We start from the raw sequence: 21,321 nt of genomic DNA on the forward strand, positions 1-21,321 counted from the left end.
CCTTCAGATCGTCATTGTTGAAAGAGGTTTTTAAAATACTGTATGTTTTAGTAAGGCTTGTCTTTATTTAGTAGTTTAGAGCAGTGGGAAGCTTCAGGCTGTGATCTTCTTCCATCGAGACTGCTCTGGCTTTACCTTGCCCCTAGAATATGGCATTCAAAATGCCTCAAATATTTGCGAGTTTGATGGTGTTTAAAACATTTTGCTTGCTTGTGCTATTAACATTTAATTAGCCATCTGTTTGAAAAGGATAACTCTAACTGAACCCTCGTCATTTTCAGGCTATTACTCAAATCGATAGCCAAGAAAGAAAACAGACAGATGCGTAAGTCCTTATTTTTTGGTCCTCTTTCCTCCTTAAAAAAAACCTACCAACCCTGTGTGGAGAGGAGGAACAGTATCTTTTCTCATCATTGGAAATAATATTTGTCAGGTAGAGGCTGCCAGCTGTGAGGTATTGGATTTGCTTTCCCGGAAATTCTAAAATGAGTAACAGTGGTACAGAGGAAAAGTCATCCTCCTAGAAAACTGGCATGATAAACAAATCCTTTAGGAGACTTCCACTCCTCGGTTTGGGACCCGACTTTATACTTTCCTGCAGAGCTGGCAGTGGCAACAGCCGGAGACGTAATTCTCCCCTCTGCTTGGGTGTTGGGAGGAGGTCAGCAGGCAGTGCTTCAGCAGCAGCTCTCAACTTTTCAGCTTTTTATTCTCCCCCTGTACTGAGCACTGGTGAGGCCACACCTTGAGTCCTGTGTCCAATTCTGAGCCCCTCAGTTCAGAAAGGACAGTGAGGTGCTGGAGCAAGTCCAGAGAGGGGCAGCAAAGCTGGTGAAGAGTCTGGAGCACAGATCTGATGAGGAGCAACTGCGGGAGCTGGTGTTTATCCTGCAGAGAAGGATGTTCAGGGGAATTGTCACTCCCTACAACTTCCTGGAAGTAGGGTGTAGCCAGGTGGGGGTCAGCCTCTTCTCCCAGACAACCAGCAACAGGTCAAGAGGCATAGCCTTAAGCTGGACCAGGGGCGATTCGGATTGGGCATTAAAAGGAATTTCACAGAAAAGGTGATTAGACAGGGTGGTGGAGTCACCGTCCCTGGAGGTGTTGAAGGAAAGACTGGACGTGGCACTCAGTGCCATGGGCTGCTTGATATGGTGGCGTTCGTTCAGAGCGTGGGCTCCATGATCTCAGAGAGCTTTTCCAACTTAATCGATTCTGTGATTCCGTGACAGCGTCGTGAGGCCCGATCGCGCTTTGGGCTATTGGTGCATGTCCCTGCAGCCCGTGCCCGGCGGGGCCATCCCGGCGCCTCTCCGCGCCCGCCGGGCCGCGCTTCCCTTCCCGGCCTACAGCCCCCGTCGCGCCGCGCGCCGCACCCGCCTCCCGCGCATGCGCCCCGGCAGCGGCGTGTGGGGCCGCCGGGTCGGGGCCGGGCGCCCGCCCTGAGGGGACGGCGGCGGCGGCGGCAGCAGGTGGGTGCCGGGGCAGGTGCGTGCCGGGGCGGGCGGGGACCGCCCTTCGTCCCCCGGGGCTCTCAGCCCCGCGCCGGGGGCGCTCCCCAGCAGCGGCTGCGCCACCTGTGCGGCGCCCCCCGCGCACGCCTCACCCCGGCACCCCCCTGCCCTGCTGGCCCCTCGGGCGGAGCGGGGGCCGAGGCCGCCGGGGCGGCCCCGCTGCCGGGGCCGTGTGCGGGGTGGGGGTGCGCGGCCGCGGCTCCGCTCGCCGGGCTGGGGCGGGGGAGCCGGGAGGGACCCCGGCCCGAGGAAGGCTCCGCGCACCGGCCGCGCTGACGCAGGGTCTGGCTCCGGGAGTGACTCACACTGTGCTTCCCCGTCTGCGCTGCCCGGGGCACGTTCTCCCTGCGCCCCGCTTCCCCCGGCTGCGCTCCCCCTGCTCCCCGGGACCTGCCTCTCCTCTAACCCGCCTCTTCTCCTGCCCCCCCTGGCTGCGACTCCCGGGGGTCCTGCTCTGCCATACTCGGCTGCTCTGCACGCCTGCGCCTTTTCGGAGGTGCCCCGGAGGAGAGACTGTCTGTCTCCTGTCTGGCTGGGGGGAAGGAGCACTCACGAAACACAGATGGAAATATGGCAGTATCCTCTAGGCAATGGGCACAAATAGACGTGCTGCAGGCCCTGTGATTGTCAGCTGTAATAAATGTCAGAAGGAGAGCAGGAGGCAGATGTAATTCTTCGTACCTGCTGATGTAAATCCAAGGAAGCAAAGAGCCACAGTCACGCGGATTTAAATCTCGTTGCAGGCAGTGGCTGTGGGCTCCGGGACGGCTCTTGATGTCTCTTCACAGAACTGGTAAGGGCGGGACAGAAAAAATTTCCTATGTGTGGCTTTGCTTCCTTCCTAATTTTTTTTGAGGGATGCTGAATTTAAGCAGGTGCTTTCCTTCTAAACAAGTCAGTTTCAGTGTTGGTGTGTGGGGGTTTTATGTGATGTCACAGCTTCCTACTTCATGATGTCTCAGCCCTACTCTTCATGGCTTGCTGTGATTTTTTTTTTTTTAATGGGGGTAAGTGAGAATAAAGGAAGAACAGTGCCTTGAGGAAATGGAGGATCCTTTAGTGCAAATAGACGGGAAAGTGAAGCAGCCTTACTGGAATTAAGATCAATGGGTTTTTAGTAGTGCAAGACTGGATCTTAAAATCACTCAAGAAGGAACTGTCAGCCTAGCAGGAGTGGGGCGCTGCTGTGATTTTGCTGAGCTGTTGATCAGGATATAGTTGCTTGCTGGATAATCTGAATTCTAGGTTAGTTTTTCAGCTGCTATGGAGTCTGGAGTAGTGGCCTGGAAAGAACCCCTGGAACAAAATTCAATTTCATTATTTATTTCTGGATCCACACAATGTGTGTGTGACTGTCCCTATGCAGAAAAGAAGGCTGAATTCCTACTCTGGAGAATTCATAAAGTAAAAGGGAAGGAAGAGGGTGAGAAGAGGCATGGCATGTAATTGAAGAGGTCAGGGTGGGGACTGGTTGTGTCTTGTTAATACAGTGTTCATTCTGTATTTAACAGATTGAAATGACAAATACTGACTATTTTAATTCCTGTTTATGATAACATTTTGATAATGTGGTTTGATATTCTTAGGGAGATGTCATTCATAGTGACTCTTCTTCTGAAGAAGGATGAAGGGAATTCCTGAGGGGCAGCAGAGAGGAGGGGCATATTTCTGGAGGAATTGCACTGATCAGGGAATGATAGAATTGAGGTGAGGAAAGTACCTGCTTGCTCAGGACTGAAATAATTCTCCAGTTTTAGGGGTCTTTGCTAATGTTGTTTAGGTTTTTCTTCTTTGCTGGGCATTTAACCTGTCACTTTCCCATAAGGTTCTAAAGAACCTTGATGATATTAAAAGACAGGCAATAATCAAAATACTTGGCTTTTAAAAATTAATGTCTTACCTAAGGTGACATGGTAGCAGTAGAGATTATTGGTTAAGAGATCTGTGTGAGAGCTGCCAGTCTTAGTCCCATTCTTGGTGAATTGATTTGTGTGTTGCAAAATTGTTTTCCATGTTTGGTATTTGGGATGCTTTGACAAAGGAATCAGTGATACCGTGTTTGAGGCAGTAACTGTTTTGGAAATGGTTGGAATGATGCCTCTTCCTGGCTGTTAATTGCAGACTTCTCACCAACACATCAGAAGCAGCAAAAACTTTTAAAAAATAAATCCTAAGGAGTATTGCAACTTTATCTGCAGTGGTAAAGTTGAGGTGCTTTATATTTTGGTGCATGTGGTCCTACAGCTTTTCTAGCTAAATCAGCAGTGACCCTTGCTGGTGATCTGTATCACAATGGCTATTCTAGATCCTACCCTAATTCAAATGGATAAGATACAGAGAATTTGCAACTGTCCAGTAGGAGGAGGTAAACAAACAGCTTCATTCTGTGTTGTGGATGTGGTGTCCTAAGTGTCCCTTAAGAGATTGAGATGTTTTGGTACTTCAGGTTTGTGTCCTCAGCCACACAAAGACTTGTCTAAACTTCTTTCTCTGCCACTTTTTATCCCAGGGTCAAGGGTTTTGATGCATAAAGCTTACACAGGCTGAGTATCTGGGAGTGCTGTGGAAAATCCCACTTGTCAGCTGTGTTACGGTTGGCACCCTGTGGGGAAGAGAAGGATGTTGTCTTGCCACATTTGTTTTGTCTTTGAGGAGCTCTCAAATTTTTTTAAACTGGAGTGTAACCAGTTACATTGGTAACAGAGCAATTTTGTTCCTGACTTAAGGAAAACGCCCTGGAAGAAATGCAAGCACGCTTGTATTATGAGATAGGTGAAGAGAAGAGAGTGTTGGGAGGAACACACAAACATTTACAGAACTGGTGGGCATTACCATAATAATTGGTATTAGTATGACTACAAGAACCATTGTTACTACCCAGTAAGTGCTGGCTGGGAAGTATTTGATGATTCAGAGAATAGAAAGAAAGTCCATAACCTGACAGTTCTTTTTTTCTCTGTAGAAGAAATCTTCCTGATTCACAGAATCAGGAAATATCAGAGGTTTTGTCTTGTTTTGTTACAAATGTTAACAATCCGTGTATATTTTGTTTTTTTTCCTCTTAAGTTATCTGTGCACATAAATTTCTGCAGGAGCAAGATCTAAGTAGTCCAACATGACATGCTAGATAAGAGCTTTGCAAACAGTCCTGAGAGGTGTTTGAGTGTTACTAACCTCTTCAGAAAGTTGACTCCTGTAAAGACAAAGCCCTGAAGGAAAAGTTTTGAATGCTGTGGGATATACTTGCCTTAAAAACCATTTTCTGAAGCCAAATGAAACAAGACCTGCTTAGAGCCCTGTGAAGTGAATCTGACTTTTTTTGCGAATACTGGAGCTGCAGGAGAGTGACCTGAAACAAGCCTTTCCTGTGCCTCACCAAGGTGACAGCAAACCATGACAGCAAAACCTCTGCCAATCCTCTGAGGCTCTATCAAGGAAGAGCCATTGTTCAGGCCCTTGTTCCATTGTCACTGGGAGCAGTAGGATGAGACCAGCTTGAGAATCAAACTTCCACCTGGGTGAGCCTACAGGGCTGGTGATGGTGCTTGTCACCACTCAGGACAGGGGTGTGATATAAAAGACTTTGTAATACCTGACTTTAAGTAACTGTCAGTAGTGTCTTTTAACCTCTCTTTGGTTGGTACAGCCCTACATCTCTACCAGGAATATTTTCTTTCACGTTTCTGTATTCAAATGAAACTGAACAGTTGTGATTGATTGCTTTCCACAGACGTCTCATCGCTTACAGTCTTGCAATGGACCAGAAGGTAAACAACACTTCTGAAAATTTTTTGGGAAAACAAATTTCTGTAGAGCTCTGCAGAAGTGCCTTGGTCCTTGGTACTGTGCTTATTTGGCTGAAAATTCCCATGTATTGTGCAGTACTTAACCCTCATAGAAGATGTGTTTAGACACTAATGAGAAACCTTTGGTTTATATTTGCATAATGGTGTTTAACAAGGAATTGCCTTTACCCTAAGCCTTGAAGACTGGGGTGACTGCAGGCCTGCCTTTTTTGGCACATACAGGTTTTCTTGCCTCTGTGTTGAAAGCAAGGAGAATTTTGCTGTGCAGTGAGAGTTAACACCCTGTGAGTTTGTATCCTGGCCTCTCTTTCTAACTTCATTTGATGCAGATAGAAAACCCCAAAAACAGTTGTTTCTGTACTTGACTGTAATCCTCCTGTGTGAGTTGCAAGGAGCACTCTCTATTTCTGTCACATATCTTTCCACCACTCAAATAGTGGGAGTACTGGGAAAGGGGAAACTCCTCCTCTTCCTCTGATCCCAAGGGTCTTGGCTAACAAAAGGTTCTCCACAGAAGTGCAGTTCATGTTTAGCTGGCATGCTTTTTGCCTTGGAGCCAGGTAAATAAAAGGCAGTTCTGCTCTGGAAATAAAATATCTGTTGATGTGTAGGATATCTGCATTCTCCATAAGCAGGTGTTATATAGGGGCGTATCTGAGACAAGGCTGACTCATTGAACTGTGGTCGGGAAGTCCTTCTGTGATCTGTCTGTCCAATGCATAAGTGGTAGGAAGCAGGATTCCACTTTTTCACATCCTTATTTTCAAAATGGAGATGCAGTGGGAACAAAACTGCAAGTTACTTGTTTTGTTCCTTTTGTGTAAACTGATAGTTTATGTAGCTCAGCAGCTTCAGCTCCACCGGAGCTCTCTCTGTTATCGCAGCAGGCATTGCTGGACGCCGAGCAGTGCACGGAGCAGAACTGTTACATAGTAGTATCTTTTAGTTACATTTCTGCACAGAATTAGATTTCTAATGAGGGCAGGAATCTGCAAGGTGCTTTATGGCAGGAGACACAGAGTTCCAGTTTACTTTTTGCTGTCTCTGTTGCTCTTCTAGTGCCCTGAGGCAGCTGGGAGGAAACGCTTTGCCCTGCCACATTCCTGCTGTCAGTATGTGATCCCAGTTGATAACTGGGCAGCACTGGAGTCCTGGGTGGTGCCTCTGCAGTCAGTGGTGTAACCTGTCAGCAGCTCCCCTGCCTGCCTGGCTCTGCAGGCCTCCCCCTTGCTGCTCTCCAGGTCTCTCATCCCCCTTTTGAGACCTGCCCTAAGCTTCTGGTGCATCTCTGCTTCACTTCCAGTACTACAAGGAGTGGGGTGAGGGCAGTTAAAAGTTCCCAGCTCTTCATTCCCAGTTGTGTTGTAGAGAGGAAGCCTGAAGGCCACCTCAGCACTTCCAGCCTGAATTTGTACATGTTCCTCAACACCCAAAACAGTGTGAGGCTGGTTTGGTTTTAAGCCTCAGACAGGAAGTTTGGGGTGAGCCAGGTTCACTAACACCATATTGACTCCTTAACCAGTGCCTGTGTCTGGGTCTATGTGGGATTCTGCATATTTTACAAAGCCAGGCTGTCAGGGTGTGAGGGACAGGAGCTCTCTGCATCTTGTCTGCCCCCCTTGGTCGGGTGTGTGGCTGCTCTTTGCTCATTTGTGTATTTGTTTGTGAGGCTGGAGTTCTCTTCTGACTCTGTGTGCAAAGCAAATATTGACTTGTGGACTAATGGCATTTGCAGCTCCAGGATATGCCTTTGCCTGACTTGAGGGAGACGCTGATGGGGGAAGGGAAGGAAGGCCAAGGGCATCCTCCTGAGAGTTCCCTTGGACGTTTCATTGAGCAAATCAGTATTATAATTTGGAAAATGTAAGTGTTCTGGTTGCGAGAAGACAAAACTGAACTGCCTGGTTCAGTACAGAGCTTTTGTCTGATTTCTGAGAGAGGGAGATGTTAAATTGGATACAATCTACTTGGGATTTCAAAAGCTGAGCTGGAAGAGGCTTCTAGAACTACACCTACGTGCATAGCCTCCTGATGGGTGCTGTGACTTTCAATTACTCCTCTCTCTTCCAAAACTTTCTTTCTTAATAAAGGAAGAGAGTAGAGAGCACTGGAAACCAGCTGATAATCCAGAGGTGGCAGTGGGATTTACTGCATACACTGTTGCTTTCTGTTCATTAAACATAAAGAAAAACAGAGTTTTTCCCAAACTAGCTTACTGTCAGAAGAGGTGTTGTAACTGTCAGAACAGAGGTGCAGTTCTTGTAACAGTGAATAAAAATTATTCTAGGAAAAAATTGTTATGTTTGTTCTGTTCCTTCTGATGATACTCAGAGGAGGTTCCTGCATAGTTACTGGTTGTAAAGTTTTCAGGATACAAAAGCATTGCTTGGTAAAATGTTTGCCTTCTGCACAGTCTGCTAGAGGTATGCTGCCTTTTTGGTGGATTTTTCTTTTTAATCAGTGGGGGAAGAACACTCTTGGGAAGGAGTTCCTGTCCCAAAATAAAGGTCCTACTGAAAGGCTCCAGACAGTGTCATTTTGTTCTTAGCACATCCAGGCCCTACCACCACAGGCTTAGGTGGGGATCGCCTGAGCAAAAGAGGCCAAGGAGGTAAAACATAGGCAGCAGGAGATTGCTGTCTGGTGTTTACCAGGAGCCAGCTAATTGAAATCTCTCATACTACAGCTGTGGGGAAGAGCCAGTGTGTCATGGGGAGGCACACTGTTTCCAAGTGGAAGTAAATTTGCAGGACTCCTTTGCAAACATCAATTTCTAAAGGACACCTGCACTAGAAATTAAACTAATTGGACATAATCCTGCATGGTGTGTGTTTGCAACTCCAACAAAGGTGTTGCGGGTGGAGTTCTTCAAATGGCTGTACCTGATGCTGACTGCATGCTTCCACTGTAGCCTTCTTTTTCAGGTACATCACACCTGTGTTCCTGCAGGCTGGAAACAATGGTGGTGTGATTTGTTTTGGACTCTGAATTCAAAAAGTAAATCTGTGATTAACAGGTGCTATTTGCATTTTAGCAAAAAATACATTTCTTTCAAAATATGAAGACTACCTATTGTGTGACCACAATTGCTTCATATAAGGAACTTAAATTGCCTTTAAACATGGGAGAATGCTCCTTAATGTGTGGGTTAAACTGGTTTTAATTTTGTAGTACTGAGAGTTTGGGAGTTGCCATTAATATTTGTTGGATCTGATGTATGTTTTCCTTTGTATTTCTTACTGTTGCTTTATTTCAGAAGTGTGTACGTTGCAAATAACAGCAACTTCACACATGTGGTTTCACAAGCTTTGTGGAGCTTCTTTTGTTACTTGCTATCTCCTGGCTAGAGAGTTGCTTTAGGTTTATATCCCTCAGTCAAAGGAAAGACCTTACTATGTCAATCCCATGTGTCAGATCTTTTCCTCCTCCTCCTCCTGGCTCACACTAGGTGGTGCCTGGCTGTGTCAGGGAACCTTCTTCCCCATTCCTCTGATGCTGGAAGGGCTGGTTCAGTGGCCTCAGCACCTTCTCTCAGAGACACCTGGCTCTGAGGGCAGTGTCTCTGTGTGCCACAGCAGGAGCCTTCCCTTGGTGTGATTCCTGCTGCTCACCCTGCCCTTCTGCACAGCCGTGTCAGCAGCAAAGTGAGCCTCACACTCTCTCTGGCCTCTGTCCCAGATGGGTGCTTGCAGGAAGGTTTCTATGGGAACCAGGGGCAGGAAAAACCTGCCTACCATGTTCAGTGCTCTAATGTCAGGGATAGGAGAGCAGGCAGGGGAGTGATCCCCAGCAAGGTAGAGGCCAGGGCGTGATGACATGGACAAGGGAGGGCGTTCCATCTGCTACACCTGTATTGGGACAAGGAGAGACTCACTGAGCACTCTCTGCCCTATTTGCAAGCACTGTGGTTAATTCCCTTATTAGGGGCTTTTTTCTCAGCCACGTGCCTGACACCCTGGCCTGGCTGCTCCACAGCAGGTTGTGTCAGCAGTGTTGTACATGCAATGAAGGTTAACAGTGGCTGAGGGGAAGCTCTACTCACAAGCTCAAGGCACTCAGGGTGGATTCAGAGCACAGGCAATGACAAGCATGGCACACATACCATGTGGTGACTGCATTCCTAATAAAGGCCATTGGAAACAGGGTTAACTGGGCTGACAGAAGGCAGGGGAAGAGGACACCTTGCAGGCTCAGGAACAGAGCAGCCATGGTTGCAAGGCAGTGAAAAAAACATCAAAATCCATTCACAGCAATGTTGAAGTAAGTAATGTCAGCCAATCTACCTGCTTGGGGTGCATGCTCTGTGTGTTCCCATGTAATATGAGCATGCAGATGCGCATTTTGTAACTTTTGCTATGTCTTCAACTACTAAGAGAAGAGTTGGTGCTAAGGGAACAAATGGACTGGAGTGTAGGGAAGAACCCACAAACATTTACAGAACTGGTGGACATGCAACTGACCATCCTGTGGACAAAACTACTTCTCAGAAACAAAAGCTGAATTTTATTTTTTTTTTGTTTGTTTGCGATTCTTTTTGCCATAAGCTTTAGTGTCAGAATGGATCAGAGCGTCTGCTCATCCTTTCTGGCCTTTCTCAGGCAGAGAGCTGTTTAAATCCATAAGGAGGAAACCTTATCATTTGTGTTCCCAGACAGAGATGTTTTCTATGCTTTTGCAGTGGTGTGCATCTGCTTATCTTGGAGTGCTGTAGCAAGTCACTTCCTGGCTGCAGGTGCTCAGTGGAAAGTTCACTGAGATGCAAAGGCCATATAACCTTGTAGTAATCAGAACTGTGAAACAACTTGGATAGGGCCTGTGGGATGAATCCCTGGGTTCCTCCTTTTAGCAGCTTACAGTCATAAGTAGCTTTAATGAAAAGGGAAGCTGGAAAAGCCATCCTAGGTGTGCAAATGTTAGTTTCTCCCAGGTTCTTTCCCAAGGAAGTGTGACTGATCTATCCCAGCACTGGCTTTATCTGCTTAGTAGAGGTGGCTCTTGCTGTCTCCCACACACAAATTGTAAGGTTGATCTTAAAGTCCAGAATCTCTGATTATGGAAGTATTCCATTGTTTTCCTGGAAATCCCCATAGAAATCCCTATAAAAATATGCTGTTAACTAGTGTCAAGAAAGCAAGGAGGGGAACTCTATTGCCTGATTTAGTTCAGAGGAGCCTGGTTTGTGACTCATTGCAGAGGTCTTGATAGTGTCTTGTCTACATCCACATGCTTCAGGGACTTGTATTCTGCAGCCCTACACACTTTACTCCTGTGCTTTGTGGTGCTACTCCTAGTCTCTTTTGGACTTAGAGCATCTAATGATTACCCTTTAAACCCTTTTCACCACTCCTGTCCCTTCTCCATGGTCAGTGTCTTCAGAGAATGATGATGTGTGGGCTCTTTTCTTAGTTTACATCATTAAATAAAGGAGTCCCAATATGCAATGGAAAAGTTGTTAAAAGTTGACTTGTTTTTTGACATTCTTTCAACCAGCATTGACATTCTTTCAACCAATGCTTTTTTGACATTCTTTCAATCAATGCTGTTATTTCCACAAGAAATCTGGCAAATGACAGTGTGCTCTTTCTATCTGGTCAGTAGGTATGAAACCAAAAGGAAATTCCAGTCTCTGGAATTTATTTCTTGTATACTAAGGAATTTAATTTTCACATGAGGAAGTTGTATGTGATGGGTCTGTCAGTCCTCCACCATGTTCTTGGATGTTAATTGAATTCTCTCATCACCCTTTTTTTCTTTTTATAACAGGAGTGTAGCATCTCACCTCTGTGGACAGCATTTCTGGACCTGCTGACACCTGTGGCACTCAGCCTTGCCTAGTGCAATGTCAGGTGAGCACACAGAAATTGACACAGTATCTTCTCATTTCCTTCCTTGCTCTGTCTTCAGCTGAAACTTCATAACAAAGGTTTCTGGTTCCAAGATCCATTCTTTACATGAACATACTTTCTGGTCAGATTGAGAGAGAGGAAACTTTGTGACCCAGGAGCATTTTTCACTCAGGGTGAACTCAGTTCCTTCTTTTACAATGTAGAAGTCTTTTCAGACATTGTACAGAGAGGAAGAAGGAAGGGACGTTGAGATGCTTGAGCGTGTCCAAAGGAGAGCAACGAGGCTGGTGAGGGGCTTAGAACACAAGCCATATGAAGAGCGACTGAGGGAGCTGGGGTTGTTCAGCCTGGAGAAAAGGAGACTCAGGGGTGACCTTATCACCCTCTTCAACTTCCTGAAGGGTAGCTGTGGTGAGCTGGGGGTCGGTCTCTTTCTCCGGGCAACAACCGACAGAACAAGAGGACACAGTCTCAAGCTGCGCCAAGGGAGATGCAAGCTAGAAATAAGGAGGAAGTATTTTACAGAAAGAGTAGTCAAATACTGGAATCATCTACCCAGGGAGGTCGTGGAGTCACCATCCCTCGAAGAGTTTAAAAAAAGACTGGATGTGGCACTTGGTGCCATGATCTAGTTGAGGTATTAGAACATGGGTTGGACTCGATGATCTTAAAGGTCTCTTCCAACCTAGAATTTCTGTGATTCTGTGATTCTGTGAAATGTGTTCTGCCTTCCCCATTTTTCCTTAAGATTTGCTTGATTCTGTTCTCCCCCAAAGTGAGTGGCTCACAATGACTGTGAGAGATTTTTGTACAATGGTAGCTCTAGGACAGGCAGAATGCTGAAGAATAACTGGAGTTCAGTTGTGGACTTCTGAGATAGAAGCTTTCCTAAAACTAGGTGGTCTTCTTAGAGAAGCCAACTTTCCCACCCTGTACTTTTTTCTAGACCTTCCTGGTCAAGCTGGTTATTTCAGGGCACATAACCCTGGGGGAGACTGTGCTTCAAGGCCAGGTAAACCTTTGTCTTGCTGAGAGAACAATAGAAGACTTTCTGTTGTTTATCTGCTTCAATTGCGAGACTTGATGTCTGCTTGTATTCCAAGGGAAGCTGTTCACTGGGACTCTACCTGAGACTGGGAGGGTGCTTGTCTTGAACACAAAATACCAAGGTTATAGGCATACTTTGATTGCTGCATCTCTCTATACATGATCTGACAATATCCCAGCCCCTTGGGAAAAAAAGAGAGCAGTTGAGCATCTTTCTGAGGGCTCTGATTTTTCATTCTGGTGCCTGAGTGACAGTTTCAGGGAACTCTGGAGTTCTGCTGGTGCTGGTCCATAGCAGGAATTTACTTCTGCAAAATAATATTTATTTGGTGATAATATCCCTGGCTTGTTGCTGATCACACAGCTTTTCCAAGCAGGTGAGTGATCATGTGATGCCATGGAACTATTTCTCTTCCCTAAGAATTGCTTTCTTAGAGATAACTCCATTTGGCCATTTTGCCTCTTTTGCTTAATAAAAAAGAACAAAACATCTGAAATTACTGGCTTCCCTGGTGAAGTGGGAGCTGTCTCAATGTTTAGAGTAGCAGTAGCAACAAACTGATGAGTGAGTCCTTCCCATGCTGGAACAGTCTGTAAGGAATGTGTATCTTCCAAGAATGTTCTTCCAGATTTTCACTGCTATGTGTTGATCTCTTTCTGTTTAGGCCATCACACTCCCTCTGCTGGGGGTCCCTTCTCAGCACTCACACCCAGCATTTGGCCTCAGGAGATCCTGGCAAAATACACACAGGTACAGAGTGGGACAGGGTGAGGATGTTCTCTGGCTCTGCAAAAGTAGAGCGAACCTGGTGGCTTCTGGTGGTTTCTGAAAGCCACAGAGAAAAGGAGAGAGAGGTGCACTTTTCCTCCAGTGCTTTGGTTATGGACTTCACATGTTTTGTGGTTGCATCCTTTTGCAAGAGGATCTTGCAGAGCACAAAGAAACTTCTGTGAATTATTTCCTTGCTGTTTTGCAACTATTGCTCCACTGTAAAATGTTGACACCCTCAGGGAGCCACTGTCATCATCAAGCTACTCTGGATGGCTTGTGCATGGCAGGAAATGCTTGTCACCAGGTGGGTAGAGCAGGAAGGAAGGAAGCAGCTGTGGAATTTTGTAATTTAGCCACAGTGTTTGCTGATAGCAGATTAAAACTTTTTGTTGGAGGTATTTTGGCAGTGCTTCTTGTTTCTTAGGTGCTGCCTGGTTGCAGTGCATGCAAGAATCCCCACAGGAGGTGCAGGTGGGCTTGCAGGAAAGGGGAGAGAGCAGTAGGTGTTTACTCCTAAAAAAATCCTGGAGGTAATCTCCAGTGTGTATACCCCAGTACACCCCAATGCCAACCATGAGCATAGGTGAGGAAGGTTGAGGTTTGGGTCATGGACCTTAACTTTCTTTGGCCTATAATTTGGACTTGCATCACAGGTGCAAATCCCAGTTTTTCCTGCTGCCTTTCAAAAGAAATTTGAGAGCAACAGGCAGAAGATGGAGTGGTGCAGGGAGCTGAGTTTGCAGTGTGTGTGCAGAGGTAACAGGAAGGACAGCTGTGTATTAGTGATGCAGGCAGTAGAGGCCACTTTAGCTGGTGTGTGTATATTCCTCAGTCCGTGAGGAGAGCTGTGCTCACCTCCAGTGAGCAGTTCTGATCTTGATAAGATGCTGAGCTCAAGTCCTGCTGGGAAAATCTGTATAGTTTTTTTCCATGGAAAAGTCAAAATGGGAATGGCAGACAACGTCTCCTCAGCTGGGAATTGTGGTGGGAGGCTTTAAAAATTAAGGGGCAAGGGGTCTAGTTGCTCAAAGGACACAGAGTGGGCAGTGGTGGGATGAGGCAATATCTATGTGTCTCTGGTTATTCAGTGATAAACTGCTGAAAATGTCTGTTTTCCTTCCTCACATCTCCCAGAAAGAAGAATCCGTCGAGCAGCCGGAGTTCCGCTATGATGAATTCGGTTTCCGAGTTGACAAGGAAGGTAAAACCAGTCCCATCCCTCCCACTTGCATTGTGTTCAGCCCTTCCATGCTTTCAAGTGTGGCAGGATTTTACATCCATTCTGTGCTAAGTCTTGTCTACCCACCTGTTTCTGTATCCTGCTATTTGTAGTCAAGTTCAGAGCATAGACTGTGCAGCAATCATTTCCATCACCTTATGCTGTGCCATGGGGAAGAGGGAGAAAATTTGAGGAGTTACCATTTCCATTAGCAACTGCATGTTGGAGAAGGGCAACTTTCCCAGTTCACAGTGGGATCTCCATTGTGTTCAGTAGCACTGTAAGGGGTCATAGCAGGCACAGTGAAATGTGCTGTCTGCTGAAAAACTCATAGCCAAGGAAAGAGGTGGTATGTTCTGCCCATCTCAGCATCTCAAGGAAGGTGTAGGGCAAATTGTAGGGGAAAAACCTGCATCCTAGTTTTTCTGCAAGCTATGGAGGCAGACAACCACATAGAAGGAGGCATGGAGTGCTGCTGAAGCTGAGCATTAAACTACAAGAGCTGGCTGCCTTAGCAAAGAGGAAGAGAAAGAAGTAGGAGATGTAGGAATTGTTTCATGTGCTCTGGGGGTCATTCCTAGGGCTCAGGCTATATAGTGTAAGGGCAGAAGTTGTTTGCATGTGTGCCCTGAGGCACCTTGAGTCATGGAGGATCCTCTTTGAAGCAATGACCTGAAGATGAGGACAGAACACAGTGATTTTTTTTTTTCAGACAGAACATCTGTGCATTATAAAATCAGCAGAAAGATTTGGAGTACATTGCTGGGATGTATTATATGATGAAGGACAGAGTGCCTTATGTCAAACCTGTCCTTGTGCTAAAGTATCTATTTTAGGAAGCCAGCCTCAGGTTAAGGTGCTCTCTCATTGTGAATTTGGAAGTGTCCTTATTAAAGCATTTTTGGTGATTAAATATCCCCTAAGTTAACATTTTGCACGTCATTACTTCCATGAGCATGTAACTTCTGCTTTCCAGCTCTGAGGCTTGCTATGCTTTTGTCAGCCTGATTTACAGATCCTTACAAAACCCAGCAGGATGACTGCTGCCAGGATCTTGTTTAATTCCAGCCACACTGTGGTCTAAATCGTGAGTAAGTAGAGACTAGAAGCCTGCCGACAGCTTCTCCCTTCTGCTTATGACCATAAAATTTGCTGCATGGAGTGGGCAGTTAGAAACCAACCTTTGCCTTTCCATGCTCTGACTGGAAGATATGAATGTTTTGAATGTGCTTTTTTCAGATGGCCATCCTATTCCCCACCCTGCCATGTGTTCATTTCCTCTCCTGTTCCCTCTCTCACTTGTTTCCATTTCTTTCTCTTCCCTTTGCTGAAGCAGATGGTGCTGAGCCAAACTCCAGCAAGCTTCTGGGGGTCCCACTGACAGAGGAGCCACAGCAGAGGCTTAAGTGGCAGGCTCATCTGGAATTCACACACAACCATGATGTGGGTGACCTCACCTGGGACAAAATTGAGGTCACCCTGCCACATTCAGACAAGCTGCGCTCCCTGGTGCTCGCCGGCATCCCACATAGCATGAGGCCACAGGTGAGAGTGCTGCCTCTTCTGGGCAGGCACTCCTGCCTGGAGTGAGAGATCACGGAATGGGATCTCTTGAGATGGCACTTGAGAGGGTGCCAGATTATGGCTTTCTGTGGCTGAGTGACTTCTGTCTCTGTTCACCCTGTCCCCCCAGCTGTGGATGCGCCTTTCAGGGGCTTTGCAGAAGAAGAGGAACTCAGAGATGTCGTATCGAGATATCGTGAAAAACAGCTCTAACGATGAAACCATTGCTGCCAAACAGGTAGGAGATCCTTCAAGTGCTCAGTGGGACGAAGGGCAGGATTTGCTGTGTGAGGAGGATGGGGTGCCTGCCTGACACCTGCAGTAGGGGCAGTTGAGAGGATGTGTGGTTAAATCCTGCTAAAGCTTAATCCTGTGGGGCATATTTCTCCTCTGTTTTGAGGAAAAACAATTATTTCCTCTGCTCTTTCAGGGGACAGCAGGAAAAGGTTTAGAAAATGTGGCAGCAGCTCTCTGGCCACATACAGCAACAGACAACTTTTCCAGGCCTTTCTGGGAAAAGGCTGTGAGAAGAACAGAGAAAAGAATGAGAAACAATTCTTATCTTAACTTGCTCACGTGTTGTTGTGAACATGTGGAATGTGTTATGGAGACTGGTTTACCAAAGGGTGGTTTCCTAATTAGGCAATGGGGATGATGTTTTAATTAAACGACCAATCAAGTACACGTGTATCGTAACTGTCTATAAAAGCAATGGATTTCTTAATAAAGATAGATTGATCAGCCCTCTGTGAATCATGGAGTCAATGCTAATAATTACCTAGCAGGGGCCCATTGCTATGATATCTGGTGACTGCCGACTTGTACTGCAGCCTAGGCTGAAGGCACAGGAGCTCCCTGCCATGATAAGAAAAATGCTGCAATCGCATCTCAGCAAACATCCTCATAGTCACTGAGGGAAGGGAAGGATGAAAAGCTGACAGATGCAACTCTGTTGTGGCAGCCGCTTTCAGAGCCTGTCTTTGTTCCCTCAAACACAAAGTTTCTGAACATCTATTAAAGACTGTTAAAGGGTGTTTTCCCTCTTCCTTTGACCTCATGGATTTGGCCAGGTTGTTGGTTTTTCTCTGGAATGCATTCTTTGGGAAGCTGTGCTTGAAATCCAAGCAGATGTAATTCCCAACTAGTGTATGTTTCCTATTGTCAGTGGTGAAACTAGGGTCTGAGTTTAGGCAAGTATTTCTAGGGATTTGGCAAGCCACTGTCTGCACTGGCATTTTCCTACATGTCAGTGAAGGCTGTTAAACTGACCCCAGATGCTTGGACAGGGACATCTTCTTTGGTGCCTGAGGACTTACAGGTGTGTGTGGGGAGGCAGAGTTCCCTGAGGCAGGGGGCAGGGGGAAGTGCAGAGAGCTGAAGGCAGTTTTTCAGATGCTGCAAAGTGATTCTGTCCTTGTTTATGGCTGCCTGACAGATTGAAAAGGACTTGCTACGCACAATGCCCAGCAACGCCTGCTTCTCCAACATGAACAGCATCGGGGTGCCACGGCTGCGCAGGATACTACGAGGACTTGCCTGGCTCTACCCAGACATTGGATATTGTCAAGGCACTGGCATGGTAACCTGTTTTCAGAGTGTCTTTGTGATAGGAATCAGTTTGTCTCTGGCTGCTACACCAGAGCGTGAATGATTTGAGGTAGTGCTGCCAGATACTGTGGTCTCCAGGTGAGCTGAAGAGAAACCCCTTCCACCTGGAAGACTGTTCCTAAGGAAGGGAGAGCAGAATAGCACCATACACCCAAAGATACAGAAGACTTTGATCCATCTCTTGGGGAGGGGGCAGTCATTGTACTGAGGAGAAATCCCTTCAGTGGAGACTGCAGTAGAGCTCCTGCAGAAGGAAGATTTTTGTCACCTAAATACTGATCCATCTCTCCATCTGAGAAAGTGGGGAAAGAGTTCTACTCTTAGAACATGCAGTTTTTCTCTACTCTCTACTGTAAGAGTTCCCTCTTAGAACATGCAGTTTTTCTTCCTTCAAAATCCTAGGTGGCTGCCTCTCTGCTGCTCTTCTTGGAGGAGGAAGATGCCTTCTGGATGATGTGTGCTATCATTGAGGAATTGGTTCCTGCCTCCTACTTCAGCACCACCCTCATGGGCGTGCAGACAGACCAGCGTGTCCTGCGGCAGCTCATCGTGCAGTACCTGCCCCGCCTGGACAAGCTGCTACAGGAGCACGACATTGGTAAAAGTGTGCCCTAGAAATTTCTTGCCAGGGTGACATGCAGACAAAGAGCATTGTTCTTTTTTTACAAAGGGGAGCATCAGGGAGAGGAGCAAACCTCCTGACCCTGGAGGCAATGCATGGAGGAAAGCCCTTAGGAGAGTCCACCTTCACTGGCAGACTGACTTCCTCTGTTGTGATTATTTTCCATGTCTCTGTTCACAGAGCTCTCCCTGATCACCTTGCACTGGTTCCTCACCTCTTTTGCTAGTGTTGTCCACATTAAGCTGCTGCTGCGTATTTGGGACCTCTTCTTCTACGAGGGCTCTCTGGTGCTGTTCCAAGTCACTTTGGGCATGCTAAGTATGAAGGTAATTCCCAACTTCTCTTCCTCCTTTATTGTACTTCAGTGTTTAATTCTGAGATTTAGGGACAAGAAGGTTTTGTATCCTCTTGCTGTATGTGGTTTGGAAGTGTGTTAGGGAAGACGATATCCGCTGCCTTCAGAACTGGAGGCTGTGAAAAACTTCTAAGGCACTTCACAGGAATTAGAGATTGCTGTTTCCTGTGCATACCTCATTTGTTTCCACATAATTAAACCTTGCAGCTGCCACCCTCTAATCAGTCTAGATCCCAACCTGAGGGTCCATCTTATCTAAACCAAAACTGAGATACCTCTTGATTTTGCACAATCTGGGAGGAAAGAGAAAGCCAAAGTTGTGATCATCTGGGAAGTTTTGGATGGTATTGCTTGAATGCTCTAAGAGATGACTACGTTTGATTTGGCTGGCCTGATCTTTTCCTTTTCTATGTGAAAAACAATTTTGTATCCAGTTTGCTGTGTGAAGGGCAAGGTCGATCCTGATGGGAGTAAGGGTGAGGTGGAACACAATTTGACATAGTGCTCTAGCGTACACCTCCCATTCTCTTATTCCTAGCAAGATCCCTGCTGTGACTAGTCCCAGTGGTTGGTGCAGAACAGGTTTGAGTTTGGTTTTCAGTGCTGATTTGATTTCATTTCAATGGTGAATGCTGTGATTCAAAAAAATGCCAGCTAGAATTCTTGGAGGAGAGTGCAGTAGAGCAGTAGAAGATGCTGTTCCCCTCTCAAAAGTAACTAGGACTTTTCCTGTTGAAGGTTTTGTTATGGAATTTTCTGGTTTTACCTGCCCAGTCTGTACACTGGGAATGTAAAACTGCATCTAGAAGCCTCAGGAGCCCAGTTGTCATGCTCACCCCTCCATGAAGTAAAAATGTCTGTGTTGTTGCAGGAGGATGAGCTGATCCAGTCCGAGAACTCTGCCTCGATCTTCAACACACTGTCAGACATCCCGAGCCAGATCGAAGATGCGGATGTGCTGCTGCGAGAGGCCATGCGCGTGGCTGGCTCGCTGACCGACGTGGCCGTGGAGACCCAGCGCCGCAAACACCTGGCCTACCTCATTGCTGAGCAGGGACAGCTGCTCAACTCCAGCACCACTGTCAACAACCTGTCCAAAGTGGGTGCACAGGGTCCCTTTTTACCATGCCTTACAGATTCCCACCCAATTACCATTTGGGAGCAGGAGGTCCTCCTGTTTGAGAGGATTTTTGGTTCCAGGATAATTGTTAGCCAGTGAAGAAAATGTATTGGGAAGTCCTATACCAATTACATGCTGCCAGTTCTGTCCTGGTTGATAAATCCCCAGATGAAAGGGATATTAGCACTGATTGTAATTATCATTCATGAGAGTGATGATGAAATGTGATGCATTTCATTAATAGAAACTAAAAGAAACAACATATGCTTTTGGCAGAATTTGCTTGAAGCTCACAGAGTAGGAACTGAATTTAATCCATTAGTAAGAAACTGGTACATTAAAATAACCTTGGAAGGTAGAGTCAAAAAACAGCAGCAGCTGCTTTTGAGGGGCCAAATTAAAAATGCAGCAGTGTTTAATCTTAGACTAAAATTTACAGTTGCAGAAAACACACTCAGGCAATTCTAAATTTAATACCCTTCCACTTAGAAATTTATATGCAATCACATGTGGAACTGCTTTTTGCAACAAATAGAATTAGAGCTAAAATTATTTACATGGATCATGGTTGATTCTTGAACTTCAATTATGCTTTTGTAATAATTAAGGTATACATAACCTATTGAACATGGAGCAGATGAAGCAGTAAAGCTGATTCAATGCATTAGGACTAGAACAGCTCCTGTCCAAAACTGCCAGTTCACTGGCCTGCCCCTTCTAGTGGTAGCTGTCAGGACCGCTTGCCCAGAGCTGACTGGTGTGGAGGGTTGCTTTATTTTATTTCTGAAATCTGTCCTGATGTGTGCACTTTGTTCTCTGCTGCCTCTCCCACAGATTGTGCGACGCAGGACTCAGCGCAGGAAATCCGGCATCACCTCTCTGCTTTTCGGTAAGGACAATCCTGTGCCTTTCGTGTGTGGTTGGTGGCTAGAGCAGCTTAGGGAGGAGGGGAGCAGGCAAAGCAGGGAAACATTGGGACAGAGGGATTGGAGAGAAGGGAGTCAGAACTGAAGGATGAGAGGGAAGAAGTGTAGTTTACTACTTGATTTCTTTGATCTTACTGCTGGCTGGGGGTCTATGTACAAATCACGAACAGGACGGGACTGCTGTGTAACGTGCTTTGAGCTGTTTTATTTTTCAGCATCACTCTCATTACATGATTATGACAATGGGAAGATGCCATCAGCTCATATCCCAGGCAGCAGACCAAGAACTTAATGTTACAACTTACTTTATAAGTTTTTTGACCAATCACACAAAGCAAAAGCATATTGATAGTAGTTCTATCTAACTACTATAAGCACATGTAGCTTTGGTTAAAACAATGCCTGCTTATTTCAAATACAATACCTGCTTGTAAGCCTTAAAACACAATGCACAGAGCTCCATTATTAAGCTTAAAACTTCCTAATATCTTGCTAGATAAACTTTTCTGTAGCTTAAGGAGTTATTCTAGACAAGCGTTAATACACAGACCATTGTTCTATTTGTCCTTACTTTTCTACATTTTACATAATTTTTCTGCTGACCTATCTCAAGGCTACTGCTTAGCTCCAATCACAGTTCTGCTGTCTCTGAGGCCTGCCTTTTGCAGCTTTCCCAAAACCCTCTGATTTTATGGATTCCCACAGATCTGAGCTCAGAAAGTAAATTTTAGGTTAGACAATCCATGAATAGTGGACCACGGGAGGTGCAGCTCAGCCCAGCTGTAATGTCCTTCTTGCACTCACCAACAGGTCAAACACATTTTCTGGCAGACCTTATGCAGTCCACAGGCTGGGTGTGGTACTCTCTGATCTTACTCTGCTCAGTTCAGGAACATCTTTGAAGATGTGAGACAGGGCAGGAT

The 21,321-nt window shown here is 46.1% G+C and overlaps 1 protein-coding gene across 4 annotated transcripts in view; it reads left to right on the top strand.

The window, feature by feature from the left end:
* The first annotated feature begins 1,404 nt into the window (after positions 1 to 1,404).
* Positions 1,405 to 21,321, top strand: part of SGSM3 (small G protein signaling modulator 3) — a 31,362-nt gene continuing 11,445 nt past the window's right edge. The window contains exons 1-13 of one of the 4 annotated variants that reach the window (XM_066550454.1): positions 1,419 to 1,472; positions 2,258 to 2,307; positions 3,101 to 3,221; positions 11,084 to 11,166; positions 12,879 to 12,964; positions 14,120 to 14,186; positions 15,538 to 15,749; positions 15,898 to 16,005; positions 17,203 to 17,346; positions 17,778 to 17,973; positions 18,178 to 18,323; positions 19,224 to 19,451; positions 20,307 to 20,361. In XM_066550454.1, coding sequence (XP_066406551.1) covers positions 11,160 to 11,166; positions 12,879 to 12,964; positions 14,120 to 14,186; positions 15,538 to 15,749; positions 15,898 to 16,005; positions 17,203 to 17,346; positions 17,778 to 17,973; positions 18,178 to 18,323; positions 19,224 to 19,451; positions 20,307 to 20,361 — 1,249 coding nt within the window. In that variant the 5' untranslated portion in view covers positions 1,419 to 1,472; positions 2,258 to 2,307; positions 3,101 to 3,221; positions 11,084 to 11,159. Of the gene's footprint in view, positions 1,473 to 2,257; positions 2,308 to 3,100; positions 3,222 to 11,083; positions 11,167 to 12,878; positions 12,965 to 14,119; positions 14,187 to 15,537; positions 15,750 to 15,897; positions 16,006 to 17,202; positions 17,347 to 17,777; positions 17,974 to 18,177; positions 18,324 to 19,223; positions 19,452 to 20,306; positions 20,362 to 21,321 lie in introns of all 4 variants that reach the window. The other 3 variants (XM_066550453.1, XM_066550456.1, XM_066550455.1) reach the window with 3 other exon arrangements.

This window comes from Molothrus aeneus, chromosome 5 (assembly GCF_037042795.1).
Source record: "Molothrus aeneus isolate 106 chromosome 5, BPBGC_Maene_1.0, whole genome shotgun sequence".
NCBI lineage: Eukaryota > Metazoa > Chordata > Aves > Passeriformes > Icteridae > Molothrus > Molothrus aeneus.